General features: G+C 42.1%; 1 protein-coding gene across 1 annotated transcript in view; it reads right to left on the bottom strand.

Moving 5' to 3' along the window:
• Positions 1–22731, bottom strand: part of CDKAL1 (CDK5 regulatory subunit associated protein 1 like 1) — a 645112-nt gene that overhangs the window by 609178 nt on the left and 13203 nt on the right. The window contains exons 3-4 of the mRNA XM_065398726.1: positions 20025–20191; positions 15238–15350 (exon numbers count right to left, since the gene is read on the bottom strand). Of these exons, the coding sequence (XP_065254798.1) occupies positions 15238–15350; positions 20025–20191 (280 nt within the window). The remainder of the gene's footprint in view (positions 1–15237; positions 15351–20024; positions 20192–22731) is intronic.

Raw genomic sequence — 22731 nt, forward strand, 5'->3', positions numbered from 1 at the left:
CGACTTTAAGTTGCTGAAAATCAAATGCTGTGTTAAACTCTTTTTTCTCTTCATTCCAAAGGGGTATTACCTGGAGCTCGAAGTAAAGATTCAAAATTTTAAACACATGCTAGCTATCTTTCAGGAGACAGCATTTAGTTACCTTTAAGCCATTTCAATTAGTGCCTAGGTGGTGAGTCCCCTGGAGTCCAACTTCATTCATATACACACTATTACAGATATGAACAAAGCTATGCAAACAAGCAGCATTTGAATAAGGAAAACATGAATGTCTGATACACAGTTACACAAATACATGTACACGTTACAGTAAGAAAGAAAATAAATTTGGCAGCAGCAGAGATCTTCCCGCAAGCAAGTAAAATATATTGAACAATGCCAAAATTCAATTCAAACATGCCCACTAAAATCATGCATTCTGGTAACAAAAATGCATAAACTCCATCTTTGCAATACATAGTCCCTTTAGAGAATATTTTTAAAAGTAAAAATAGCAGCAGCTGCAGCTCAACAGCTTTTTCTTCCTCTCTTGGCTGGAAGAAACCATATCCTTAAGAGATGCAAATTTCACAATGTACGTACCTGGGAATTATGAAAATCTGCCTTGCCAAAAAATGGTAAAAGACACCAAACCATTATGGTTTGTAAAACAGAACTGTTTAGTACTTTCTACTTCTAGTACGCCAGTGAAAAACCACTAGCTAACGCTGATCATTATGGAAAAAAACTTATGCCACTCTGATTGGACACAAAGCCCTAGCTGAATTGCGTTGCTAACGTCTTAACACCAGTAAGCTTTATTTGGATATCATCTTTTTCATGAATGAACAATTATTGAGTTTGCACGTAACGCAGGGCAGCCATCATGCTCTCCGCAACTTAATATATAGTTCTATAAAGAAAAAACAAAAATGCAGCAACTACTGCAATTTAAGTGTTTATCCAGGCTTTAAAAATAAGGTGTCAAGGTACAAGCATGAAAACACATCGACAGGGATCAGTAACTAAGCAAGGTCATACAAATCTCTCTACTCTCGGAAGACATTCTACATTAATCATTGGTTTGTTTTCTTGGTGGCTATATTTAAACTAACAATAGCTCAGTTATTTTTAAGAAAGCAACAATATTTTTCAGAATATTTACACAAGCTTAATGTATAGAAATGCTTCTGTTTTATTAATTGTGTGGGGAAACTCAGCAGAATCTTACTTCCACATAATAGGTGTTGCCTTTGAAATTCTGAACCCAAAGAAAGCAAAAATTAGTCCCTGAGCCACAAGGCCATTTGTAGTGTGATCTGTTATGGTGACAAAATTAAATCTACTAAAATTTATTTTTTTAACCTTAAATGTTAATGTATTTAAGCAGACTTCAAGAAAAATATCCTTTAAACAGTATATTTGGTGTAAGCATGGTTAAACAGTGCCATCTTTTGGCAATTCATAGGACTGCCCAGCTACTCCTTTCAAATTAATACAAAAAATATTAAACGTGTCATGTTAAACATTAATGACCCAATTCTGCAACTTTTACTCACATGAGTAATCCCAATTAAGTCAATAGGACTACTGGTATGAGTAAACACTCAAAAGACTAAAGATTCTACAATTGTATCTTAAGGTTTTCATGCATAGGCTGAGTCCACACAAACTCATCTGCAGTTCTCCTACCCTTAATCTACATTGGCAACGGTGAAAGCACCATTGTAAATAGGGCACAGGCCTTTTTACCACATAATAAGACATTACTGCCTCTACCACATAAGCACCAGTGTCAAACTAACAGCAGAAGAATTGTTGAAAAAATTTAGGGTAGACAGGGACTAAAAGATTTAGGTCAAGAAACTGAAAGGCTGTTCTTAGTATCGCTGTCATTTATGCTTCATTAGTCCCTTGCTGAGACAGTAAGTAAAAGTCAGAGGTATTAACAGGCTACTCTACCTTGAATGGTCCCTTACAATATGGTTCTAACTACCTATTCTACACAATCTGTTCCACCTTGCATTTTGCTGTGATGCTGGAAGTTCCTTTCCCAAACCTGAAGAGCTCTGTATCGCTCAAAAGCTTGTCTCTCTCATCAACAGAAGTTTGTCCAATAAAAGATATTACCTCAGCCACCTTGTCCTTCTAATACATGGCTACAACTACACTGCATAGTTCTGGGTGTCATACACGTTGAAATTGGCTAGTTAAAGGTATTAGTGCACATTTATTTTTTACTGTATCAATGTTGTTCAAGTTATGAATGCAAAGAGTGCAACACAGTTTACACATCAGCTATGGCGCCACAGAAGAAAAATCAATACTGTATGCTCTCTTGCATAGACAGTGTCTGTATATAGACAGCACTAAGCTCATTGTTAACACACTCAATTTTAAACACTGTTTAACCTCAGCATGAAAGACTAAGCACAATACAGAGTTAATTCAGTAGTGTAATTAAATCTAGTCTTAGTCTGTCTTGATACTTAAGTCTAAAGACTTCAAATGTGTACTGCATATACAGTATAAGAAATGGCACTAGAAAAATCCACTTATTACCCACTAGCACAGGGGTCAGGAATCTTCAGCCCGCGGGCCCGATCCAGCCCACTGCTTCATTTCATCCGGCCTGCGGCACGCCTCAGCACCCCTCCCCCCCCCCCCCCGCAGGGCTGAAGTCGCGAGCGCCGGTTCACCCCGCTGCGGGAGGAAGCTAGTGTCAGCTCCAGCTCCCAGAAGTGACCGGCATGTCCCTGCGGCCCCTAGGTGCAGGGGCGATCAGGGAAGTTCTGAGCGCTTCCTCAGCCCCCAGCGCCAGCTCTGCAGCTCCCATTGGCTGGGAACTGCAGCCAATGGGAGCTGCGGGTGTGATGCCTATGGCTGCAGGCAGCGCACACCATGCAAAGCCCTCTGGTCCCTCCGCCTAGGGGCCAGACATGGTGGCCACTTCCGGGAGCAGTGCGGAGCCCGCACGCCAACCCCCTCCCCCAGCCCTGAGCCTGCTCCTGCACTCCAAATCCCTTGGCCCGAGCCCAGGGCCCCCTCCTGTACCCCAAACCCATCATCCTCAGCCCCACCCCAGAGCCTGCATCCCCCAGCCGGAGACCTCACCCCCTCCCACACCCGAACCTCTCTCTTCTGCGCCAGGGGAACGAGCCTCTGCGCCTCTTCTCCGCCCTCACCCAGGGTGCTGCGTGTGGCACGCGACTGATTTTTTCTGAGTCAATGGCCCTTGATAGAAAAAAGGTTCCCCACCCTTGCACTAGCAGAACTACACCCAGTAGACAGAGACAGATGAGATGAATATGGAGGGGCTGCCATCCCCTACATCCAGCAGCTGAGAGGGGGGAGTGAGCTCTGCTATTTTAACTCCCTCCTCCAAACCTCCTCTATTGGTGACCTCTTCCCCCATGAATAACTCCACTTTCTGCCTCTGCTCCTCAGACCTTCCCTAGGCAGCAAGAGCATTGTCAAGTTGACGTGCTTCGTGATGGTTTAACCTGCTACCCAGGGCTACAAATAGTGTAAATGAAACTGGCCACAGGTCTTATTAATTTCAGCCTGCTTCTGCTTTGTTAAAGTAGGAGCAGCCAATAGCACAGGCACCGGAGGTGTATGCCAACTCAGGAAGACAATACTTTTACACTGACTTATAGGTCCAAAGTCAACTTGCAAATTTATATTTCTATCTGAATATAGCTTACCTTCCATAGTTAATAAGTAACATCTAAAATAATTGTAACTGAAAAGTTAATTAAAAAATATTTGCCTAGATTTCCACTTTGTTTTCTTTTTGCATTTGACAGCGTTGTGTAAAGTAAGTTTCAAGCTTTCCCCTGTTTCTCCCTTACGGAAAAGATCCTTTTAACTACAGGGGACCAGAAAACTCTTATAAATAATGTAAAGGAATATTGTAAAATGTTCAGGACCTATCACGGTGACTGTCTCAAATCGGATTTTTTTTTTTTTTTTTTTTAAGTTAGAAGATAAAAAAAAAATTGACAGGGTCCCTTTATCTTTGCAACCAGAAAGACTAAAACCTCTATTTAAAAAAATTGGAAGCTTAAGTTCTGTACAAACTAACAGTTTAATATCTCTATATTCAGTGGGGGCAAGTGGATTTTTCAACCCCCAACAAAGAACACAAACAGAATAATGCCAGCCAATAAACAAGCAGCAGCATTTCAAAAGTCAATTAGGAAATCAGTGTGGCAAACAACTATAATATGCACGCTTTTGTCCCTAAAGTCTGACCAATGAAGTTCAAGGTCCAAAATTCCTAATAAAATCAACAGCCAAGTGATCTGTCTTCCATTAAACTGCAAGCCAAAGAAGATCACTTCTCTATACACCCATGTATTTTACAAATCAACAGCAAATCAGTTTTGGCTGGATTATGTCAAAGCCTATTTATAGTCATCCAAGACTAAGTTGCTGTTTAGTTTCCCTCTCTAAGCAGATTTCAATGCCAGAGCTTTGACATACAAAACAAATGTTAGCGTCTTCCACTTGAAGTGGAAGACTCCACTTCAGCTGTAACATTTAATAATGGCTCCAAATGGTAGCATATAAATGCTAAAAAGATTCATAGATGTGCATTTTCCACAGAAGCATACCACTAGTGGTAAGCCTCCAAACAAGCATGGACTGTATTTGATAAGACAACTGTAGTCCTTAATCACCATTTGACAAGTTGTCCAGTCATTCACTAACCACAATATTTATGCTACTTGCCACCAGTATCTGAAATGAGCACTGGATCTGGGGTACTAGGAGGGAGATGGATGAAGCATCCTGAACATTCCAGCTATGTAAGTTACAATGGGTAAAACAGACAGACAGACAGACAGACAGAGCTTTGGTGTTAAAAAAAAAAAAAACTCACTGAAATGAACAAATACATTTCACATCTCTTTGGAGCAAATGCTGTTCCTATCTCTGCAGCAGTGGAAGGCTATCATAGCAGAACAAGTGGGCTTCTATTTCTATTGTGCAGAGGTGCACTATCTATCTATAAGCTTTCAAAATGGGCTCTTGAGCATTGCTTTCTAGCAGGGAGTTATGGAAGGACTGCAAATCCACTGGTCATTCCATCACATGTGGGGGCGGATACAAGTAGCACAGGAGTTTATTCCAGCTATGGCTGGAATAGCTGACTCAGAATGGCTCAGCTGCCACTTGAGTTCCTTCCCCTCCAGCTCCAGAGTGGCTTAGTGCTCCAAGTTTGCACTAGGGCCTTGGACAGTATGCACCTCTCTGCTCTTTCAAACAGTCTTCTACAAATTCAAAAATACAACATTGTATCAGTTCCTGTTCCCTTCACATTTGCAAGATTGTGTGCAACTACAGTAACTCCTCACTTAACGTTGTAGTTATGTTCCTGAAAAATGAGACTTTAACATCGTTTTGCTTAAGCAAATCCAATTTCCCCATAAGAATTAATGTAAATAGGGGGGGTTAGGTTCCAGGGGAAAATTTTTCACCAGACAAAAAACTATATATTATATAGATATACACACAGTATACGTTTTAAACAAACAATTTAATACTGTTCACAGCTATGGTGATTGTGAAGCTTGGTTGAGGTCTCGGTGACGTTAGAGGGTGGAAGAGGGTGGGATATTTCCCAGGGAATGCCTTGCTGCTAAATGATTAACTAGCACTCGGCTGAGCCCTCAAGGGTTAACACATTGTTGTTAATGTAGCCTCTCATCAAGGCAGCATGAACATGAGGCAGGGGAGACAGCATAGCAGACAGAGACAGACACATACTTTCTGTGTGGGAGAGACAGAGAAATGCACACTGCCCCTTTAAGTAAGCTGATCCACTCTTAAGTGCATTGTCTTTTTAAGTGGATCAGGAAGTTGAGACAGCAGCTGCTGCCCCAGGCTCTCTCTGTCTCTCTCCCTCCATGTCCTCTCCCTGCTCTAAATGGAGAAGGGGTAAGCGGGGTGCAGAAGCAGGGGGGGGGACACCCTGACATTAGCTCCCCCACCCCCCTTCTGCACAGCAAGCAGGAGTCTCTGGGAGCAGCTCCAAGGCAGAGGGCAGGAGCAGCACATGGCAGTGGGGGGAGGGACAGCTGCAATTGCTAGCCTGCTGGGCAGTTGCAGCACAGGGAACTTAGGGGAACGGGGAGCTGATAGGGGGCTGCCGGTCCACCCTGGTTCCAAGCCCCCACCAACTACCTGCAACTGGCTGCTCTTCCAGCAAGCAGTGGACAAAGCAGGCAGCTGCTAAACAACGTTAGAAGGGAGCACTGTCCAACTTTAAATGAGCATATTCCCTAATTGATCAGCAACGTAACAACGTTAACCGGGACAACTTTAAGTGAGGAGTTACTGTATATAGATTTTTTATTTAAAGGAAAACTACCTGCTGAAAGGCAAGATAAGCCCAACAGCCCCAGAGAAAGTGGATTTGTCCAAGACCTAACTTCAGTATTCATTCCTCACAAACTAAGCAGCATCAGAACTAGTCAGTTCTTGGATGGGGTTCCTCCAAGGAAAACCCAAAAAAGATGAGGGAAATGGTGCTGGTAATTCAGTAGGTGGCAGCATTCTTGTTGAATCAGTACTAAACCAAAGCTCCAATATGGGTGTATGGCGGTTCTCAAACTGTGGGTTACAACTTGCTGGGGCCCAGTGCCGAAGCTGAAAGCTGAAGCCCCAGGGGCTTTGGTCCTGGGCAGTGAGGCTCAGGCTTTAGCTTCAGCCCTGGGCGGTGGGGCTCAGGCTACAGGCCCCGTGCCAGGAGCTGAAGCCCTTGGGGTTCCCCCCCACCCCACCCCCGCCACCTGGGATGGTGGGGCTTGGGCAGGCTCAGGTCCCACCTGCTGGGGTTCTGTAGTAATTTTTGTTGTCAGAAGGGGGTTGCAGTGCAATGAAGTTTGAGAACCCCTGGTGTATGGAATTTACTGGAGTGAATCATAAAACCATGATCCTGACCATCTAACTCAAGAACCTATGGTACTTTCTGCAATAAAAAGAACCTACCCAAAATACTGAGACAATTATTTCCTCTATCTAAACACCACCTCCCTCTGCAATATTAAGATATGGGTTCTTTCACTCATGTCCTAAGCAACTGTGTACTGCCAAACAGCTGTTAATTTCCACTACACCAGGTAGCTGCATTTCAGCAATTTCTACAATTTTAAATATTTTACGACTATAGACACTATTAAAATGGTTAAAACACTTTACACACACATCTATTTAAGAGCTTTTTAAAAACTTCAAATCCTTTCATAATTAAAAAGACCTGCAGGGTTAGTTATAAAAGAAATATGTCCACAGTCCTACAGGAATATTTCAAACCAAACATTAACATATTTTCCCCCTAAATCAGTAAAAATCAAGTGGGGAAGGGTTTCTAAATGGAGGAACTAAGTTTGTTACTGTCAATTTAAATTAAGCCCAAATTAATTTTGTGCAAATAAGTTTTTTAATTTGATCATCCAGAAACTCAAACACAAAAAATTTAGATTGTTACTATTCTGATAACAAGCATTAAAATTTTTATTCAAAATTTTCAACTAATCCAATTTCAAGTGATTAAAACCTGACCCTACTAAATTGTGCAGCCAAGCTGATCAAGTCATACACAGCTGATACATACACACACACACAAAGTATTGTAGAGTATTAGTTATCCAATACTGCCACCTGTTGGCTGCCAGAGATACAGTACATATCCCTATAATAATTAGAGTTCAAAACCAGAAGGGACCTCCAGATCATCTAGTCTGACCTCCTCTATATCACAGGCCACCAACACCATCCAGAATCCGCACACTACACCCAACAACCAATTGCAATGTGCTTAAAAACTTTACTTTGTAAAATAAGATTTCAATTTTATAATTACTAATTGCCAGCACTTAAACTAGGGTTGCATGAAATATCAATTTTGAAAAGTATATTTTTAAATATTACCATATTTACAAATATGGACACTACTGTACAAACACGAAGACACATGGCTAGTGAGGAATCAAGACATGAGTTCCACAAGCATGGGCTAGTCAGAAATGAAGGAATTAGGCAAGAACCAGGATGACAATAGAGGCCATGCCAGGAACCCACAACCTCTTCAAGAAAGTCTCTCACTCTTGAGACAGCAGACACACACAGTTTAGGAAAAGTCGATCTTCAGAAACTGGGGAACCTTTACCCAAGATGTGTGGCTTTTTATTGTTTTGTGTACTGATTGGGTTGGTTTTGCAGGGGCTGACAGAACACATTTCCAGATTTGTATGAATACTCATTGATGCATAGTAGTCATGGAGAATTATCGTGGAGAGACACACACCATTAAATTAAGGAGTTGTTGGGTGGGAAGATAATGCCACTTGTACCTGCTCCTAAAAAAATCATAGCATCACACACTTTGCCAGGTCAACTTTTGTAAATATTTGGGAACTAGACACAATTATCCACTAAGGTTTGCTTCATGGGCTTAATGATGCAAGCACAGAACAGGTGCGTGGGTTGAATCTATAGATTCAGTACAGCTCAAAGAGGCCAACTGTTTAAAACTCTCAATCATCTCCTGCACCTGTTACCTTGATCACAAGCCCCTAAAACAATCATTGTACTACCATACACAAAAGTACCTACTCCTTCCCAACACCCACCTGGTACACAACTGACCACGAACTATCCAGGTTAGCCAGTTTCCAGAGTAAAGTGTAACCATCTCTTTCTTCACAGTAGAGCTCTCCTCCCCTCCTGTCACTGCAATTTCAGGGCCAGTTCCCCAAAGAGTTAATAAAAAGAGTCCTTCCTGATTCAAAAGTTCTATAGCTACTGCTGCTCATCACAGGTCTCAAGAACTCCATTCCATTAATCTGTAACTGCATATTAAACATTGAGTGGCACCTTGTGAACTTCATCTTTAAATAGCAAATGGAACTGTTATCAAGTTATAGCACAAATTCCAGTAACGCTCCTCTATTTCTCTTGGATCACTTAAAACATTTGGTGATTGGGTTTCAGGCTCTCCAAGTGAAAACAGTCTGAGGCCTGGTCTACACTACCCGCCTGAATCGGCGGGTAGAAATCGATCTCTTGGGGATCGACTTATCGCGTCTCGTCAGGACGCGACAATCGATCCCCGAATCAACGCGCTTACTCCACCAGCGGAGGTGGGAGTAAGCGCCGTCGACTGGGAGCCGCGGCAGTCGATTTTGCCGCTGTCCTCACAACAGGGTAAGTCGGATCTGATACGTCGAATTCAGCTACGCTATTCGCGTAGCTGAATTGGCGTATCTTAAATCGACACCCCCCCCCCCCCCCCCCCGTAGTGTAGATGTAGCCTGAGAAAATCCAGGCCTTCATTTTGAGGATATGCCTGAGCAATGGCCTGGGAGTTATGGGAACTGGCCTGTTTTCCCCACAGGCTTTTCAAAAATCACTCCTAAACCACTGCTTAAGGGTGCCATGCTGGGAACTGTGAGACAGGCCCAACTGCAATGGCTGATTAACATGCTCTGCATGGATAAGAGCAGAACACCACCCAGAAGAGGACAGCTATCATAGGCCTTGGCTACACTGGCAATTCACAGCGTTGCACTTGCTGCGCTCAGGGGTGTGAAAAAACACCCCCCGAGCGCAGCGCTGTAAAGCGCTAGTGTAATCAGCGCCTGCAGCGCTGCAAACTATTCCCCTCGGAGAGGTGGAGTACTTGCAGCGCTGCGAGAGAGCTCTCGCAGCGCTGGCGGCGCGATTACACTCGCGCTTCACAGCGCTGCCGCGGCAGCGCTGTGAATCTGCGAGTGTAGCCAAGGCCATAGACACATTTCACCTTGGCAGATTATACTGGTGCAGTCCCACAGGTTCAATTACAAATGGCCTAACCCTCTGCATGCACAACTTTCAGATGAGGAAGCAAGGTGCTTAGAATATGGATTGACCTGTGAACGATGTGTCACTTCAAAGCCATTATACTGTAATCTGAGAACGCCAGCACTGCCAGAATGTAGTGTGGTGCACATGCATTAGAGTATGGAACAGACTGACGGAGTTCTGCTACTAAAAAAGAATTAACCCCAAACAGGTGTGCATACCTGGATTTACAAGCATTACCCAACTGTCAGTGAGGATAATGTGCTTGTGAGATTTTTCAGTCCTGCAGGCCTGCTTCCAAAGTCTCAGAAACTTCAACTATGAAAGTAATATAGAACAGAGAAAGATATAGGTCCAGTTAAGATAGGCTTCAAAAAGGCAGTTGTTAAGCACCAGGCAGACTCCCCCATGTCCAGTGTCACTTAAAGCAAGGGAATACATTCTCCTGATTTACAAAAGCAACGATTTTTTTGTCATATAACAAAAAAAACTGGGGATAGGAGTATGGGGAGTAGCTATGATAAAAATCCAAAGCTTGTCTAGTTCCCATTGTAAATAAGAATATGTCCCAGCTTGAGAACTGAGCAAATGATGAATTCTGCCCTGAAGGTAAGCAGCAGGATTGCCTGTAGCTAAAAGCTCACTTTGCCTGCTAGGATCAAAAACTTGGTGGTGAGGCGGCTGGAGCAGAACAAATTGTCTGAGACAGCTGTTGCCTCCTACATTACTGCAAACAAAAGGGTGGAGGGCCATCAAATATATGCATCTGTCATTCTTATGAGGCTTTTCTCTCTTCCTCTTTGTAAAAATTTTTCCTTGTGATTCTTTGGAGATGAGGGATGGCAGAAATTAAGATTACCTGCTTCTGTCATGTAAAAGCAAAAACTGAGGGTGGAGTGAGGGAGCTCAGATTTCATTTCCTGGAAGGCACTTTTATTCCATCACCTCTGCAATTCCATTAAGTGGAATCATTAACACAAAGCTGTCTAGAACTTTCCTCCAGGATGGCAGAAAATGTCTCTAACAGTAGGGCCGAAGTGTGGTATATACTATAAGTGGACAGTTGTGGAAAACTGAGTCTGTTCCCCAAATTTGCTGGCATTCAGTTATACACAAGGTTAATGCAAATTCTATCAATCACTGTAGAAAAAGGTGCAGAACCAATCAGTTTGCGAATTCAATTTGAAAACTAGCTCTACAAATAATTACATAAAAGGTCTATGCACTAGTTCTCAGGGAGATATTAAGTGTTAGAGAAGTTTTAAACAATGCCTTTAAGCCCTGACTTCCCAAAATAGTCCCGCAAGTTACATCTTCATGGCTTTATGACAAATGCAGCTTGGCATTTCAAACTTCTTAAAAAAAATTCACTTCTGGCCTGAAACATTTCAGGCAAAAAGGAATTGCTCCCACTTCATTTTTAAAATGTTTACCACTCAATCTACCAATATCCCAAGCATAAACAACCAGGATTTACTCTTTCCATTAAAAAGTGCAAATACAGTTATTCCCCAATGGCATCAGAAAGCAGAGGCTTGATAACAAATTAGATGAGGGCACAAAATCTTGTTCCTTTGAAATCTCCATCTGACTATTTCAAAGGAAACTGAGCAGAGGAGCGACCCATAATATTTAAGTTCCATTTGTCCTGTACTGGAAAGCAATCCCATGGCATGCTCCCTATGAGCAAAGGCATCAAATGCATTGTAGTGGTTTTCCCCACTGTAGGTTCACATACCTTCACCTTCCCTTGAAGTCCGGTTGCTAGGGATGACCACAAAAGAATAAAATCTTTTACAATTAAAGCCATCTGGAGCAGCTATCTTTCAAATATGTATTGGCAACCTTGACTCAATTTCATGCCCCTCACATAACCAGAGCCTGCATGTCTAATAAATGAACTGTATTGTAACCAGAGGAATTTTTGAGCCACTCAGTCATGGGGCCCACTAAGATCCCAGTGCAAATACTTAGGACTTCCCCACAAAGCTTTTTTTTTTTTTTTTACCCTGAATCAAGGATGTATGTAAAAGCCAAATGTTCTCTTGCAAAGTCTGTCAATTTTATTAGCACACTGTGTGCCAAAAATAACCCCTTACCTCCAGATAGCTAAACATTTTCCATGATGAAACTACTGTGGTATTCCAATATGCCACTCTTAATGGGTCTTGCAATTTAAAAGATCATTACAATGAATTCTATGGCAATTTTTGATTTTACTGATTTCATGATTTCACATATAATCCAAGAATCAACTGAGAGTTTTAAAGTCAGAGTTAAATTTCAGAAACTTTTGTTTGCAGACTTTTTAATATTTGACAAAATTTTAAAACAAAAACAATATGATCAATTAGCAAATAACAGAGTGCACTCAATTACTGCATGCAGCGTAGCAGAATTGCCATTTGCCCTAATTTTAGAATGACAGGACTGGTTAAGTGGTTACAACAGGCAGGGCTGGCTCCAGCTTTTTTGCCGTCCCAGGCGGCGAAGGAGGGGGGGGGGGAAAGCCGATCGGCGGCACTTCTGCGGCAGCTCAATCGCACCGCTTCATTCTTCTGTGGCAATTCAGCGGCGGGTCCTTCGCTCCCAGGGACTGAGGGACCCGCCGCCGAATTCCCAGACATGCCGCCCCATTCCATTGGCCGCCCCAAGCAACTGTTTCCTTCACTGGTGCCTGGAGCTGGCCCTGACAACAGGATAGGTGATATATTCCACAATTCAGTACAGCATATTATTGCATCTTGAGAATACAGACTGTCTTACCCACATTAAAGCTCAAGGAAATTGGAAGCAAGGTATTTATTGTAGCAGGTCCTCTATTCAGGAATTTGCTCACTGGAAATACATTTGAGCCCTCAAACAGGCAGGAGAACAATTCCATTTTGCAACAACTTTTGAGGTTTTGACATTTGTTTTTAACTACACACACACACACACCTTTCAAACATTTCCATGAAATGAAGTTGTCTCGAAATGACTGTTTTCACATCTCTCGCTCTTTCGCTTGTCAGAAATGACCAGAGTCTGCCCTGGACCCCAGAAACCTTCCCAGCTTTCACAAAACAGCATATTTTGATAAAAATACATTTTGTCAAAAATGTTTTAAACGTGGCCACTTATAGAGCACATTTAAAAATATTTTTGTCCAGATCTGCCTCTAACAGTAGGCCCTGGAATCAGCTGGCACCAATCTCCAATGGCTAGTTAGAGCTTGGTGCTACATGAAGCATATATTGTTTGTGAGATATGTTCTTTAATCCAATCCATACAACGTACACTAGAAAATATAATGATGGACACCTCTTACTGCCCAATATATCTCTCCAACACTCCAAAACTGCACACACTTTCCTTGGAGTGCAGATTCATGACAACAAATGAACAACCCAGGCTCTGTCTGAGCTAAATCACATTTTTGAACAATTGGATCCACTTCACATTGGCTAGATGGGAAACACTGTACAGCCTATGTAAACAAGATTTAACTCAGTTTTGCAAAAAAAAGTCTCAATCTACGAAAGGTAGGGAAAACATTAGTATCTTCCTAACTAGAACTATGTTTGAATAGTCTTCGCTAAGTCACTAACAGTTTCAAATCTGAGTGTAGGCAGAGCCTACAGCAGAGTGGGGAGAGTTCACGCATCATTTAACATCCCTTAAGACATGCTCCTACTCTATTGTATATAGGTTTTTATATCACACATTACTGTAGTATCTGAGCACCTAACCTTAGGCGTAAATGCTTTAAAGTATCCAGATATATGCTGAAGCAATCACCTGGGGAACTGTGTTTATGAAAATTTAACTCATTGGCTATTATTTTGCATTATGTCCTTCATTCTGAACTTTGACTAGTTAAGAGCTATGGTTTTAATTTCAATATGTTACAGATATTTTCAGTTTTCTTAAGTGATCTTTTCAGCACTGCATTAGGCATGTTGTACTGCTTGTTTGTGGCAAAGGAGAGGAGGGCAAACAGATGAGAACTTTAAAAACAGTCCTGTTCAGAGAGGAAGCAAGAGTAGGTAGGGTCTTATATCCCTTGGAATCCAGAGGATCCTGCCCCAACCCTTACATATCACAAGTTACCCCTCCAGAAATAAAGAGCTTGACATGGTGCCCATCAAAGACGGTCAATTCTGCTCCAAAGTCTGACAGACAAGTCGTTATGTGACAAAAGACATTCCCTCCAGGTCACTCCTCACCCATGTGTTCCAATGACAGTACATTTCCTTATGTTTAGACCAATGGTTAGGTTCTGCTTAACAAAGATAATAAAAACAAACAAAACAAAAAACAAAAAAAAAACAACCTTACTCTAACAGAAGCCACTGGAAGTAAATCAAACCCACACGATTATCGTAGAATTTGATGTTATCTGTTAGATGTTACCCTATAAGCCAATCATAATTGTTCTGAAGCCATTCACTTTCTGAACTACCATTTCATTTGGTCAGAGGAAAAGTCTCTCTCTCTCTCTTTTCTTCCCATCAGTGATCACCATTTTTTTTTCAGGGGAGGGTAATGAACAGAACTCTCCTTTTGGGTCCTATCAATGCCGTACTTAAATTGTCAGGAGGGATCACTATTTTATAACACATGGTGTTCTTGCCCCTAAGGACAAGTGTGCTGCTTCTGTACCATGACCAGAATCTGCCAGTCCATAAAGAAAAAAAGACGGGCTTCAAATTAGTGTCCCCAGTTGCTGCTGAGCACACCAAATCTTTGTTTGGCCAATTAGATCTCAGTTGCATTAAAAATAATATGCAGTCTGCAGGTCTCCTAAAACTCAACAGGCAGTTAAGATTTTTTTTTAGTGTTTCTACTGTAAAATCCATCCTCAAAAAGCAGGTTTAAAAGTTCAGGTTAAAATCTGTCATATAAAATCTCAATTTTTTTTTTTTATATATCTGAAGACTACAGAAAATGAATTTGCTTGTAGTTATATAAGAAAAACACAGAATTTTACTGACATAAGATTTGGTTCAGGTTTTAACTAAAGTAGAGATTTAAAAATCCCCAAGACATTGAGATTTAAAAATTAACTACTGGATCTGCACCAAAATCTATTTTAACTTAAATTCTGTAACTTTTAGCAGGACTCATCACATTCAAACAGCAATCTGACATAATAGATCAGAACTGCCTCAAAAGGTGCAGGGGACTGGACTAGATGACCTCTTCCAGTCCCTTGCTGTCCTACAATTCTATGAGGCCCACAAATATGGCTCACATCACTGAATGGACTTCCAAATACAGTTTACTAATGCCAAACAAGCCTGCTAACATGCTGAGATTAAAGGGGGTGTAGTAAAATCTAATTTAAAAAGACTAGACTGGTTCAATCTAAATATTTAAACAAATCAGCAAAAAACCTGCAAGTAGCTTGACTGAGATCATTACCTGTAATTCTGTACCCATAAGAAGCCAACTGTCCAGCCATATATTCTCCATCTGAATTATTATGAGAACATCCCCATGTGCGTATCCAGATTTTTTGTGCACCGGGAATAATGCTGTTGAAAGAACAGAATCAGGAAAGCAAGTTAGAGATAAAAACAAAATAAAACATGAAGTCATTTCAGGCACTCAGGAACAAAAGGTTTTGGTCCCTATACATTGGAATGTTAAATGACTCCACCCAACCTCAATGAGGTGGAGAAGGAAGAAAAGATTCAGTATTTTAATGGGGGGGCGAGGAAGGTAAGACAGAAATGATATCTTCAAAATAGAGAGGGTATATGGAAAGAGAAGACTATACTCTGTAGCTATATGGAATCAAAAACCTAAAAAAAAAAAGTTGGGTTTTTTTTTTTTAAAGATAGAGATTTCAATGTTCATACACAGTACCAGATTGACAGGACTAAAAATAAGTCATCTATCCATGAAATAGGTACAGCCAGTGATGAGCTGCCTAAATCTTAACAACCAGTTCCCTCCTCCTCACCCCACGAGGGGGTCGTTGTCCGCCCCCGCCCTGCCCCATCCAACACCCCGCGTTCCTTGACGCCCCTCCCCCCCCCCCCCAGACACCTGCCCCATCCACCCCTTCCCTGTCCCCTGACTGCCCCCGGCTGCCCCATCCAACCCCTCCTCTCATTCCTGATGGCCCCCCGGGACCCTTGCCCCATCCAACCACCCCTTTTCTCTGTCCCCTGACTGCCCCTGGAACCCCCGCCCCTGACTGCCTCCCACCGCCCCATCCAACCCCTGCTCCTTCCTGACTGCCCCGCTGCCTGGAGATGGCTGGCGGCGCTACAGCCACGCCGCTCAGCCGGGGCAGGTCGGCTGGAGCCGCTCGGCCGGAGCCAGAGCCGCTGGGCTGGGGCCGCTGGGCCGGGGCAGGTCAGCCGGGGCTGAGGCCGGGGCCGGGGCCACTCGGCCGGGCCGCGCCTCACTGGAACCCTCTTCATGCCCCCCCCCCCCCGCCCCAGCTCACCTGCGCAAAGCTGCCGCTTGCTTCTCAGCCCCCCAGGCTTCCCGCGCGAACAGGTGATTCGCGGGAAGCAGGGGAGGGGGAGGAGAAGAGGGGTGGAGCGTTCAGGGGAGGAGGCGGAAGTGAGCTGGGTCCAGGGGCGGGGCGGAGAGCTGCCGGAGCTTTACCAGTTGTTAAATTTAAATGTCCCGCGCGGGACAACCGGTTCTAAAAGGGCTTCTAAATTTAACAACCGGTTCCCGCAAACCAGCTCCAGCTCACCACTGGGTACAGCTAAATTTCAAGCTTCTCATGCTGCCTCACCTATGTGCCTTCAACTCACTCCACAAAGGCCACCTATCAGACATCACTACTAATCCAGACCAGTGAGGTAGGGATGAAAAGCTCTGTACCCCAACCTTTCTGAGCTACAAAAGTATTATTGTGGCAGATTTGTACCACTGTAGTAGAGGACATGCCAGCTTATTTGAAGATTTATAATTTGGTTGCTCCAGAGGTACAGCCATGATACAAAAGAGCCCACTAGAAGAATAAAACAAATCTCAAGCCTTGGCTTACACTACCAATTTACATCGGTATAACTATAGTAGACCATCAGAGTTACAAACACCAGAGTTATGAACTGACCGTCAACCACACATCTCATTTGGAACCAGAAGTATGCAATCAGGAAGCAGAGACAAAAAAATAAAAAAGCAAATACAGTACTGTATTGTGTTAAATGAAAACTACTAAAAAAATAAAGGGAAAGTTTTAAAAAAATGTTATAAGGTAAGGAAACTGTTTCTGTGCTTGTTTCATTTAATTTAAGATGGTTAAACGCAGCATTTTTCTTCTGCATAGTAAAGTTTTAGAGCTGTATTAAGTCAATGTTCAGTTTTAAATTTTTGAAAGAACCACCATAACGTTTTGTTCAGAGTTATGAACATTTCAGTTACAAACAACCTCCATTCCCAAGGTGTTCGTAACTCCGAGGCAATACTATACATCATTCAGGACGGTGGGCTTCTCCCATCAACATAGTTAACACCTCTTGGGGAGGTGGAGTACCTACACTGATGGGAGAAGCTCTCCCATAGGTAGTGTCTTCACTAAGCGCTGCAGCTGCACCACTACAGCACTGTAAGTGTAGACAAGTCCTAAGAGACACTGAGTAGTCAAGAATGACCAATGGATAAGAATCATGCCTGTTTGCAGAAAATTTGTAGGGCCTTGTCTATACTACAAAGTTTTGTCAGCAACAGTTATGCCGCTTTAATTAAAACCGCTGTTGCATGTCCACACTATGCTCCTTGTGTCGGCAGAGTGCATCCACACTAGCAGCTCTTGCATCAATACAGACAGCAGTGCACTGTGGTAGCTTTCTTAGGGTACATCTTCACTACCCGCCGGATCGGCGGGTAGTAATCGATCTATCGGGGATCGATTTATCGTGTCTCGTCTAGACGCGATAAATCGATCCCCGAACGTGCTCCCCATCGACTCCTGAACTCGACCAGAGCGAGAGGCGGAAGCAGAGTCGAGGGGGAGCCGTGGCCGTCGATCCCGCGCCGTGAGGACCTGTGGTAAATCGATCTAAGATACATCGACTTCAGCTACACTATTCTCGTAGCTGAAGTTGCGTATCTTAGATCGATTCCCCCCCTCCTAGTGTAGACCAGCCCCTACTGTGCAACTAGCTGCAGGATGCTTTGGAAAGGGTTTGCAATGCCTCATGGGGCAGTTGCAGCATCACATGATGCAGGTTTCTCAATCCCATCATTCCATGGGCATCCTAGTAGATTGTCAGCTGCTTTTCAACTGAAGTGGGGGGGAGGGAGAGGGAGACAACAGGCTGACCAACCGATCCTGAGGCAGGGGGAAGGGGACACCCCCCACACACATCAGCCCCTGGATCTGCTCTGCACAGCAGTCTCTCCCTACCCTCCTGGCAGAAGCAGCCCACTCTGCCTGCCTGCCTATGGTTCCTGATTCCCTCTGAGTTCTCCCACAGCCTCCTCAGCTGCCGGGAGCGGCATTCTGAGCAGCTCTGTGAGCTCTCCATGCTGAGGAATGTCAAAGCAGCACAGCAATCTGCCCCCCCATTCCCCACAGCAAAAGTCTGCCTACCACTGTGTTCCTAGTGCAGGGGAGAACAGGAGCATTCCACAGTTAATGATTTGCTCTTTGTTCCCAGAACAGAGCAGCATGCTCAGCTGTCAGATACTTCCAGGACCTTTGAAAGGGGAGGGGCACATGCCTGCAGGGCAGCAGAGATCAAAACACTGAGCAGAGCAGTCAGGGCAGGCATTGTGGGATACTGGTGGAAGTCAGTTATGTCAACCAAACAAACAGTAGTGTCTCTACACTGACACCTTGTAGCTTTAACTTTGCTGCAAAAAGCTTTATGCCTCTCATCAAGGTGGTTTTGTTTTGCAGCCAAAAGTAACTTTGTAGAGTGTATACTTCCACTGTTTTGTAGGCAAAAGGCAGCTTTTCCTGACAAAACTTTGTAGTGTACACAAGGTCTAGGATTAAAGCAAACACACATGTGTAGTCCTTAAACATCCCTGGCTAGATCCCAGACATAAAGCTCCAAAAAGGTCATCCTTTGTAGGGACATAAATTACCAGAGTAAAAACCACTGAAAACCACACAGTAATGGTGAGGGGCCAACAGAGAGAGAACTACTAAATAGGGATAGCTGAAGATCCTTGATACAGCAACAAATACACTGATTCCATCATATCAAGAACATACTATCTATCTTTGAAAGGGGCTAACTCTACAGACTTAATGATTAAAAAAATGCTATTATGCTTATGAAATTCAGATCTCTAGTAGACTGTAAAGCATAAAGCCAAAATGGTGTTTCCTGAGAATTCCAGAATTAAATAATTAAAGACTGGAAATGGATTGCTTTCTTGTTTACTTAGTGGATTTGATAGCACTTTGCATATGTTCAGTTTCTATCATTTGCGTGGGCTTCACAAGGTAGTAACAGGGAAAAGAAAAACAAAATAAGAAATTTATGTATAACCACAAAAATTGGCAATGGGACTAGAGGGCAGATCTAATATCTTGAAGTCTTTTTAGCGCATTCTAAAAACGTACATTCAAGTTCAAATTTACTTTGAAGGGATGCTTTAATGCAAAGATCCACTTCTACTCTCTCTTTTTATTCTTGGAAGAGGATGCATAGATGCATCAGCTTTCCAACATTCTACAGAATATCAGTTTTATGTTATCTGATGCTGATACTCTTCCATGCCATTTAACAGTCAGTTATTTCCATTACTGAATAGGTAATCTGAAAGACTCAACAGTAAACTGTCACCACTTTTAACATTTTAAATTCTACTTCCCCACCCTAAACCCCACAAAGACACTAGAATCCAAGAGCTAGATTTTCAAGAGCTCAGCTCCCATTTAGGCATCCTAAATGAAAAGTCCAAATTGTCAAAACTTCTCAGTATCCAGTAACTGTCTCTGAAAATAATACAAGGTGCTGAGCAATTTTGTAAATCTGGTCACTTCATTCAGGCATTTCAGTGGGAGCTGCTGAGCTTTTTAGCAATTAGGCCACAATAAGGAATACTGAGTATATTTGAAACTCGGGCCCCAAATTATCAGTGTGCTTAACAAAAGCAGCAAAGTTTTTATTACAACCAAATCTGACGACAACTTAAAAGCTATGGGGCAATGCCACATTCCATTTTATTTTAAAAAACTGTTAGTGTGTACATACTAGGGTTTTTTTGAAAGAAGAACTTACCTATCACTTGGTGGATCATCATCCGCCTGAACATTTTTTTGTGAACTGCGTTTTCGCACTTTAGGAACAACATTCTTTCGTGCAAATTGTCGGTCATGTGGTTTCACATCTTGTGCTGACACAATATCCTCAATATCTTCAAGCAATGAATCACAAGGAGCAGGCATCTTTAAGAATAGAAATATTTAAATACAAAATCAGATTCTATTGTCAGATATTAGTGTTGATCATGTGAACTCTATGAAGAAAAGTCTGCTAACGTTTCTAGATAAACATGCAATAGTTAAAGATATATATGAACTCACTGTGCACCTCAAAATCCACTATTGTGTAAGACCATATACAAGCTAATGACCTGATCCTGCAAACTCTTGCTTAGTGAAATAATTCCAATTATGTCAAAGGAACTATTCTCAGGTGAGATAGAGTTTGAAGAATGGGACTAAGTTAACACAATAAGATGCGCTAGGCATCTGAAAGTAGAATCAGGAAAATACTAGGAAAAATAACCTACTATTGTAGTACTAGGGAAATAACCTATTATAAACAAAATGAAACTTAGTTATTTCGGACAGCAGAAAGAGTAGATGATGACTTTTACATTTTTCTTCCTCCACATATATCTAAGTTTGAAATGCCGAACTGAGGAGTTTATCATGCATATCAAAACAAACAATTTCCCAAAATTAACTCAAATAGATTTACTGCGTGCATTTAATTGAGTTTATAACTGTAAAGATACACATGTAAAGAAAACAAAATTATCTTGTTTAAAGTACTTACCATGAATAATAAACAATCTATCAGTACCACAACATCTCTTATGAGCACCAGTCTCAAGAAAGTGAAAACTCAGCCTTGAGTTCTGCAAACACTTAGACAAATACATAGTTCCATTGGCTTCATTGGATAATTCATATATGTAAATTTAGCACGTGAGAGCTTTTTCAGGGTCAAGGCCTCAGTCATGATCTAGTTATACAAGGCCTCAACCTGAAGTAAGTTTGGCTTGAACTGTTTCAAACATACATACCAATATTCAGCTCTCTTTTAAAAAAAACTAAGGGGTAATAATCTAAATGACATTAAGCGATTACATTACTAATCTACTGCATTAGCATAAACAGTAAGCAAACTCTATATAGTTCCTTGGAAAAATAAGTCTCATTTAATGGAAAAAAACAAACAATCCTGAACTGGCATTTATGAACCTTTATAGATAAATATATTTTATCATCTACTAGGATAAAATTTAAGTTTTTTTTTTTTTTTTTAAATGTAAGAGTCCAAAAGAAAAATACTAAGTACTACTGTATGTTTAAACATAAGGTATCAGTCCAGATCAAACTTCCAGAGAAACCCAAAGAAAAAGATGGAGTGGCATTCTTAACCCATGTTTATGATAGCGCAGGAGGAGAAAGAAAACACGACCCTGCTCACAACCAACACCAGCCTCAACTTGAATATCTTGGAATTTTTGTATTTAAACATTTAACTGTTACACAAATTGACGCCATTCTATAGAACAGAATTACACCAGCACTGAATCTGGCTTAGAATCTTTAACTTTGAAGCTTCAGAACAATCTTCATTCTCCCTTTCTGTGCCCACCCACCCCATACACATTGAGGATTATTCTTGACAAGTAAAATGTGGAAGCAGTCTTCCACCACGGTCATTACAGTCCCTTTCTGAATGAGACCAGTTCCATAGTGGCATTCTCCAGTAACGACCAAAATTATGCTAGTCGGAAAATCCACATTTAGCAAGAAAGTACTCCACATCAATCGCAACAGTCCCGTGGTGCTCTCCCATCCTGACAAGCCAGGGAGCAAAAAAACAAGAGGAAAAGATTTCAGAGTAGCAGCCGTGTTAGGAAAAGAGGAAAAGACAAACTCTTACTTCTCAAATTGCAGCGGACTGTTGAGGGACACCAATAGATTATGGGTAGGGCCCTACCAAATTCATGGTCCATTGTGGTTGTGATAAATAAAGTGGGGGGATAGCTCCCTTTGATGAACAACCAGCCAGACAACTTGCTGTAAAACTTGGTAGCTGTTCTCTGCTTGCTTTACCTGTAAAGGGTTAACAAGCCCACAGGTAAAAGAAAAGGAGTAGGCTCCTGACCAAAAGAGCCAATGGGAAGGCTAGAACTTTTAAAAATGGGAAAGAAACTTTCCCTTTGTCAGTGTTGTTCTCTGGGCTGCAGGGACACGGAGCAGTAATGCTATAAGCAGAAATGCTATGTAAGGTTTGAACCAGGTATGAAAAAGTATTTTCCATACCTGGAAGAAATAATTTGGATAGGGAATGTTTAGTTAGATGCTATCAGGTTTATTTCTTATTTTGGCTTGTGGATCTCTTCTGTGCTAACCCCAGATGCTTTTGTTTGCTTGTAACCTTTAAGCTGAACCCCCACGAAAACTATTTTGGGTGCTTAATTTTTGTAATTGTTTCTTTTAAGATCTAGCAAAAAGCCAAAGTTCCAGATGTATTTTTTTCCTTTTTGTTTTTAATAAAATTTACCCTTTTTAAGAACAGGATTGGATTTTTGGTGTCCTAAGAGGTTTGTGCATGTTGTTTGATTAGCTGGTAGCCACAGCTAATTTCCTTTGTTTTCTTTCTCAGCTCTTCCCCGGGGGCGGGGGTGTGTGAAAGGGCTTGAGGGTACCCCACAGGGAGGAATTCCCAAGTGTTCCTTCCTGGG

This window comes from Emys orbicularis, chromosome 2 (genome assembly GCF_028017835.1).
Source record: "Emys orbicularis isolate rEmyOrb1 chromosome 2, rEmyOrb1.hap1, whole genome shotgun sequence".
Taxonomy (NCBI): domain Eukaryota; kingdom Metazoa; phylum Chordata; order Testudines; family Emydidae; genus Emys; species Emys orbicularis.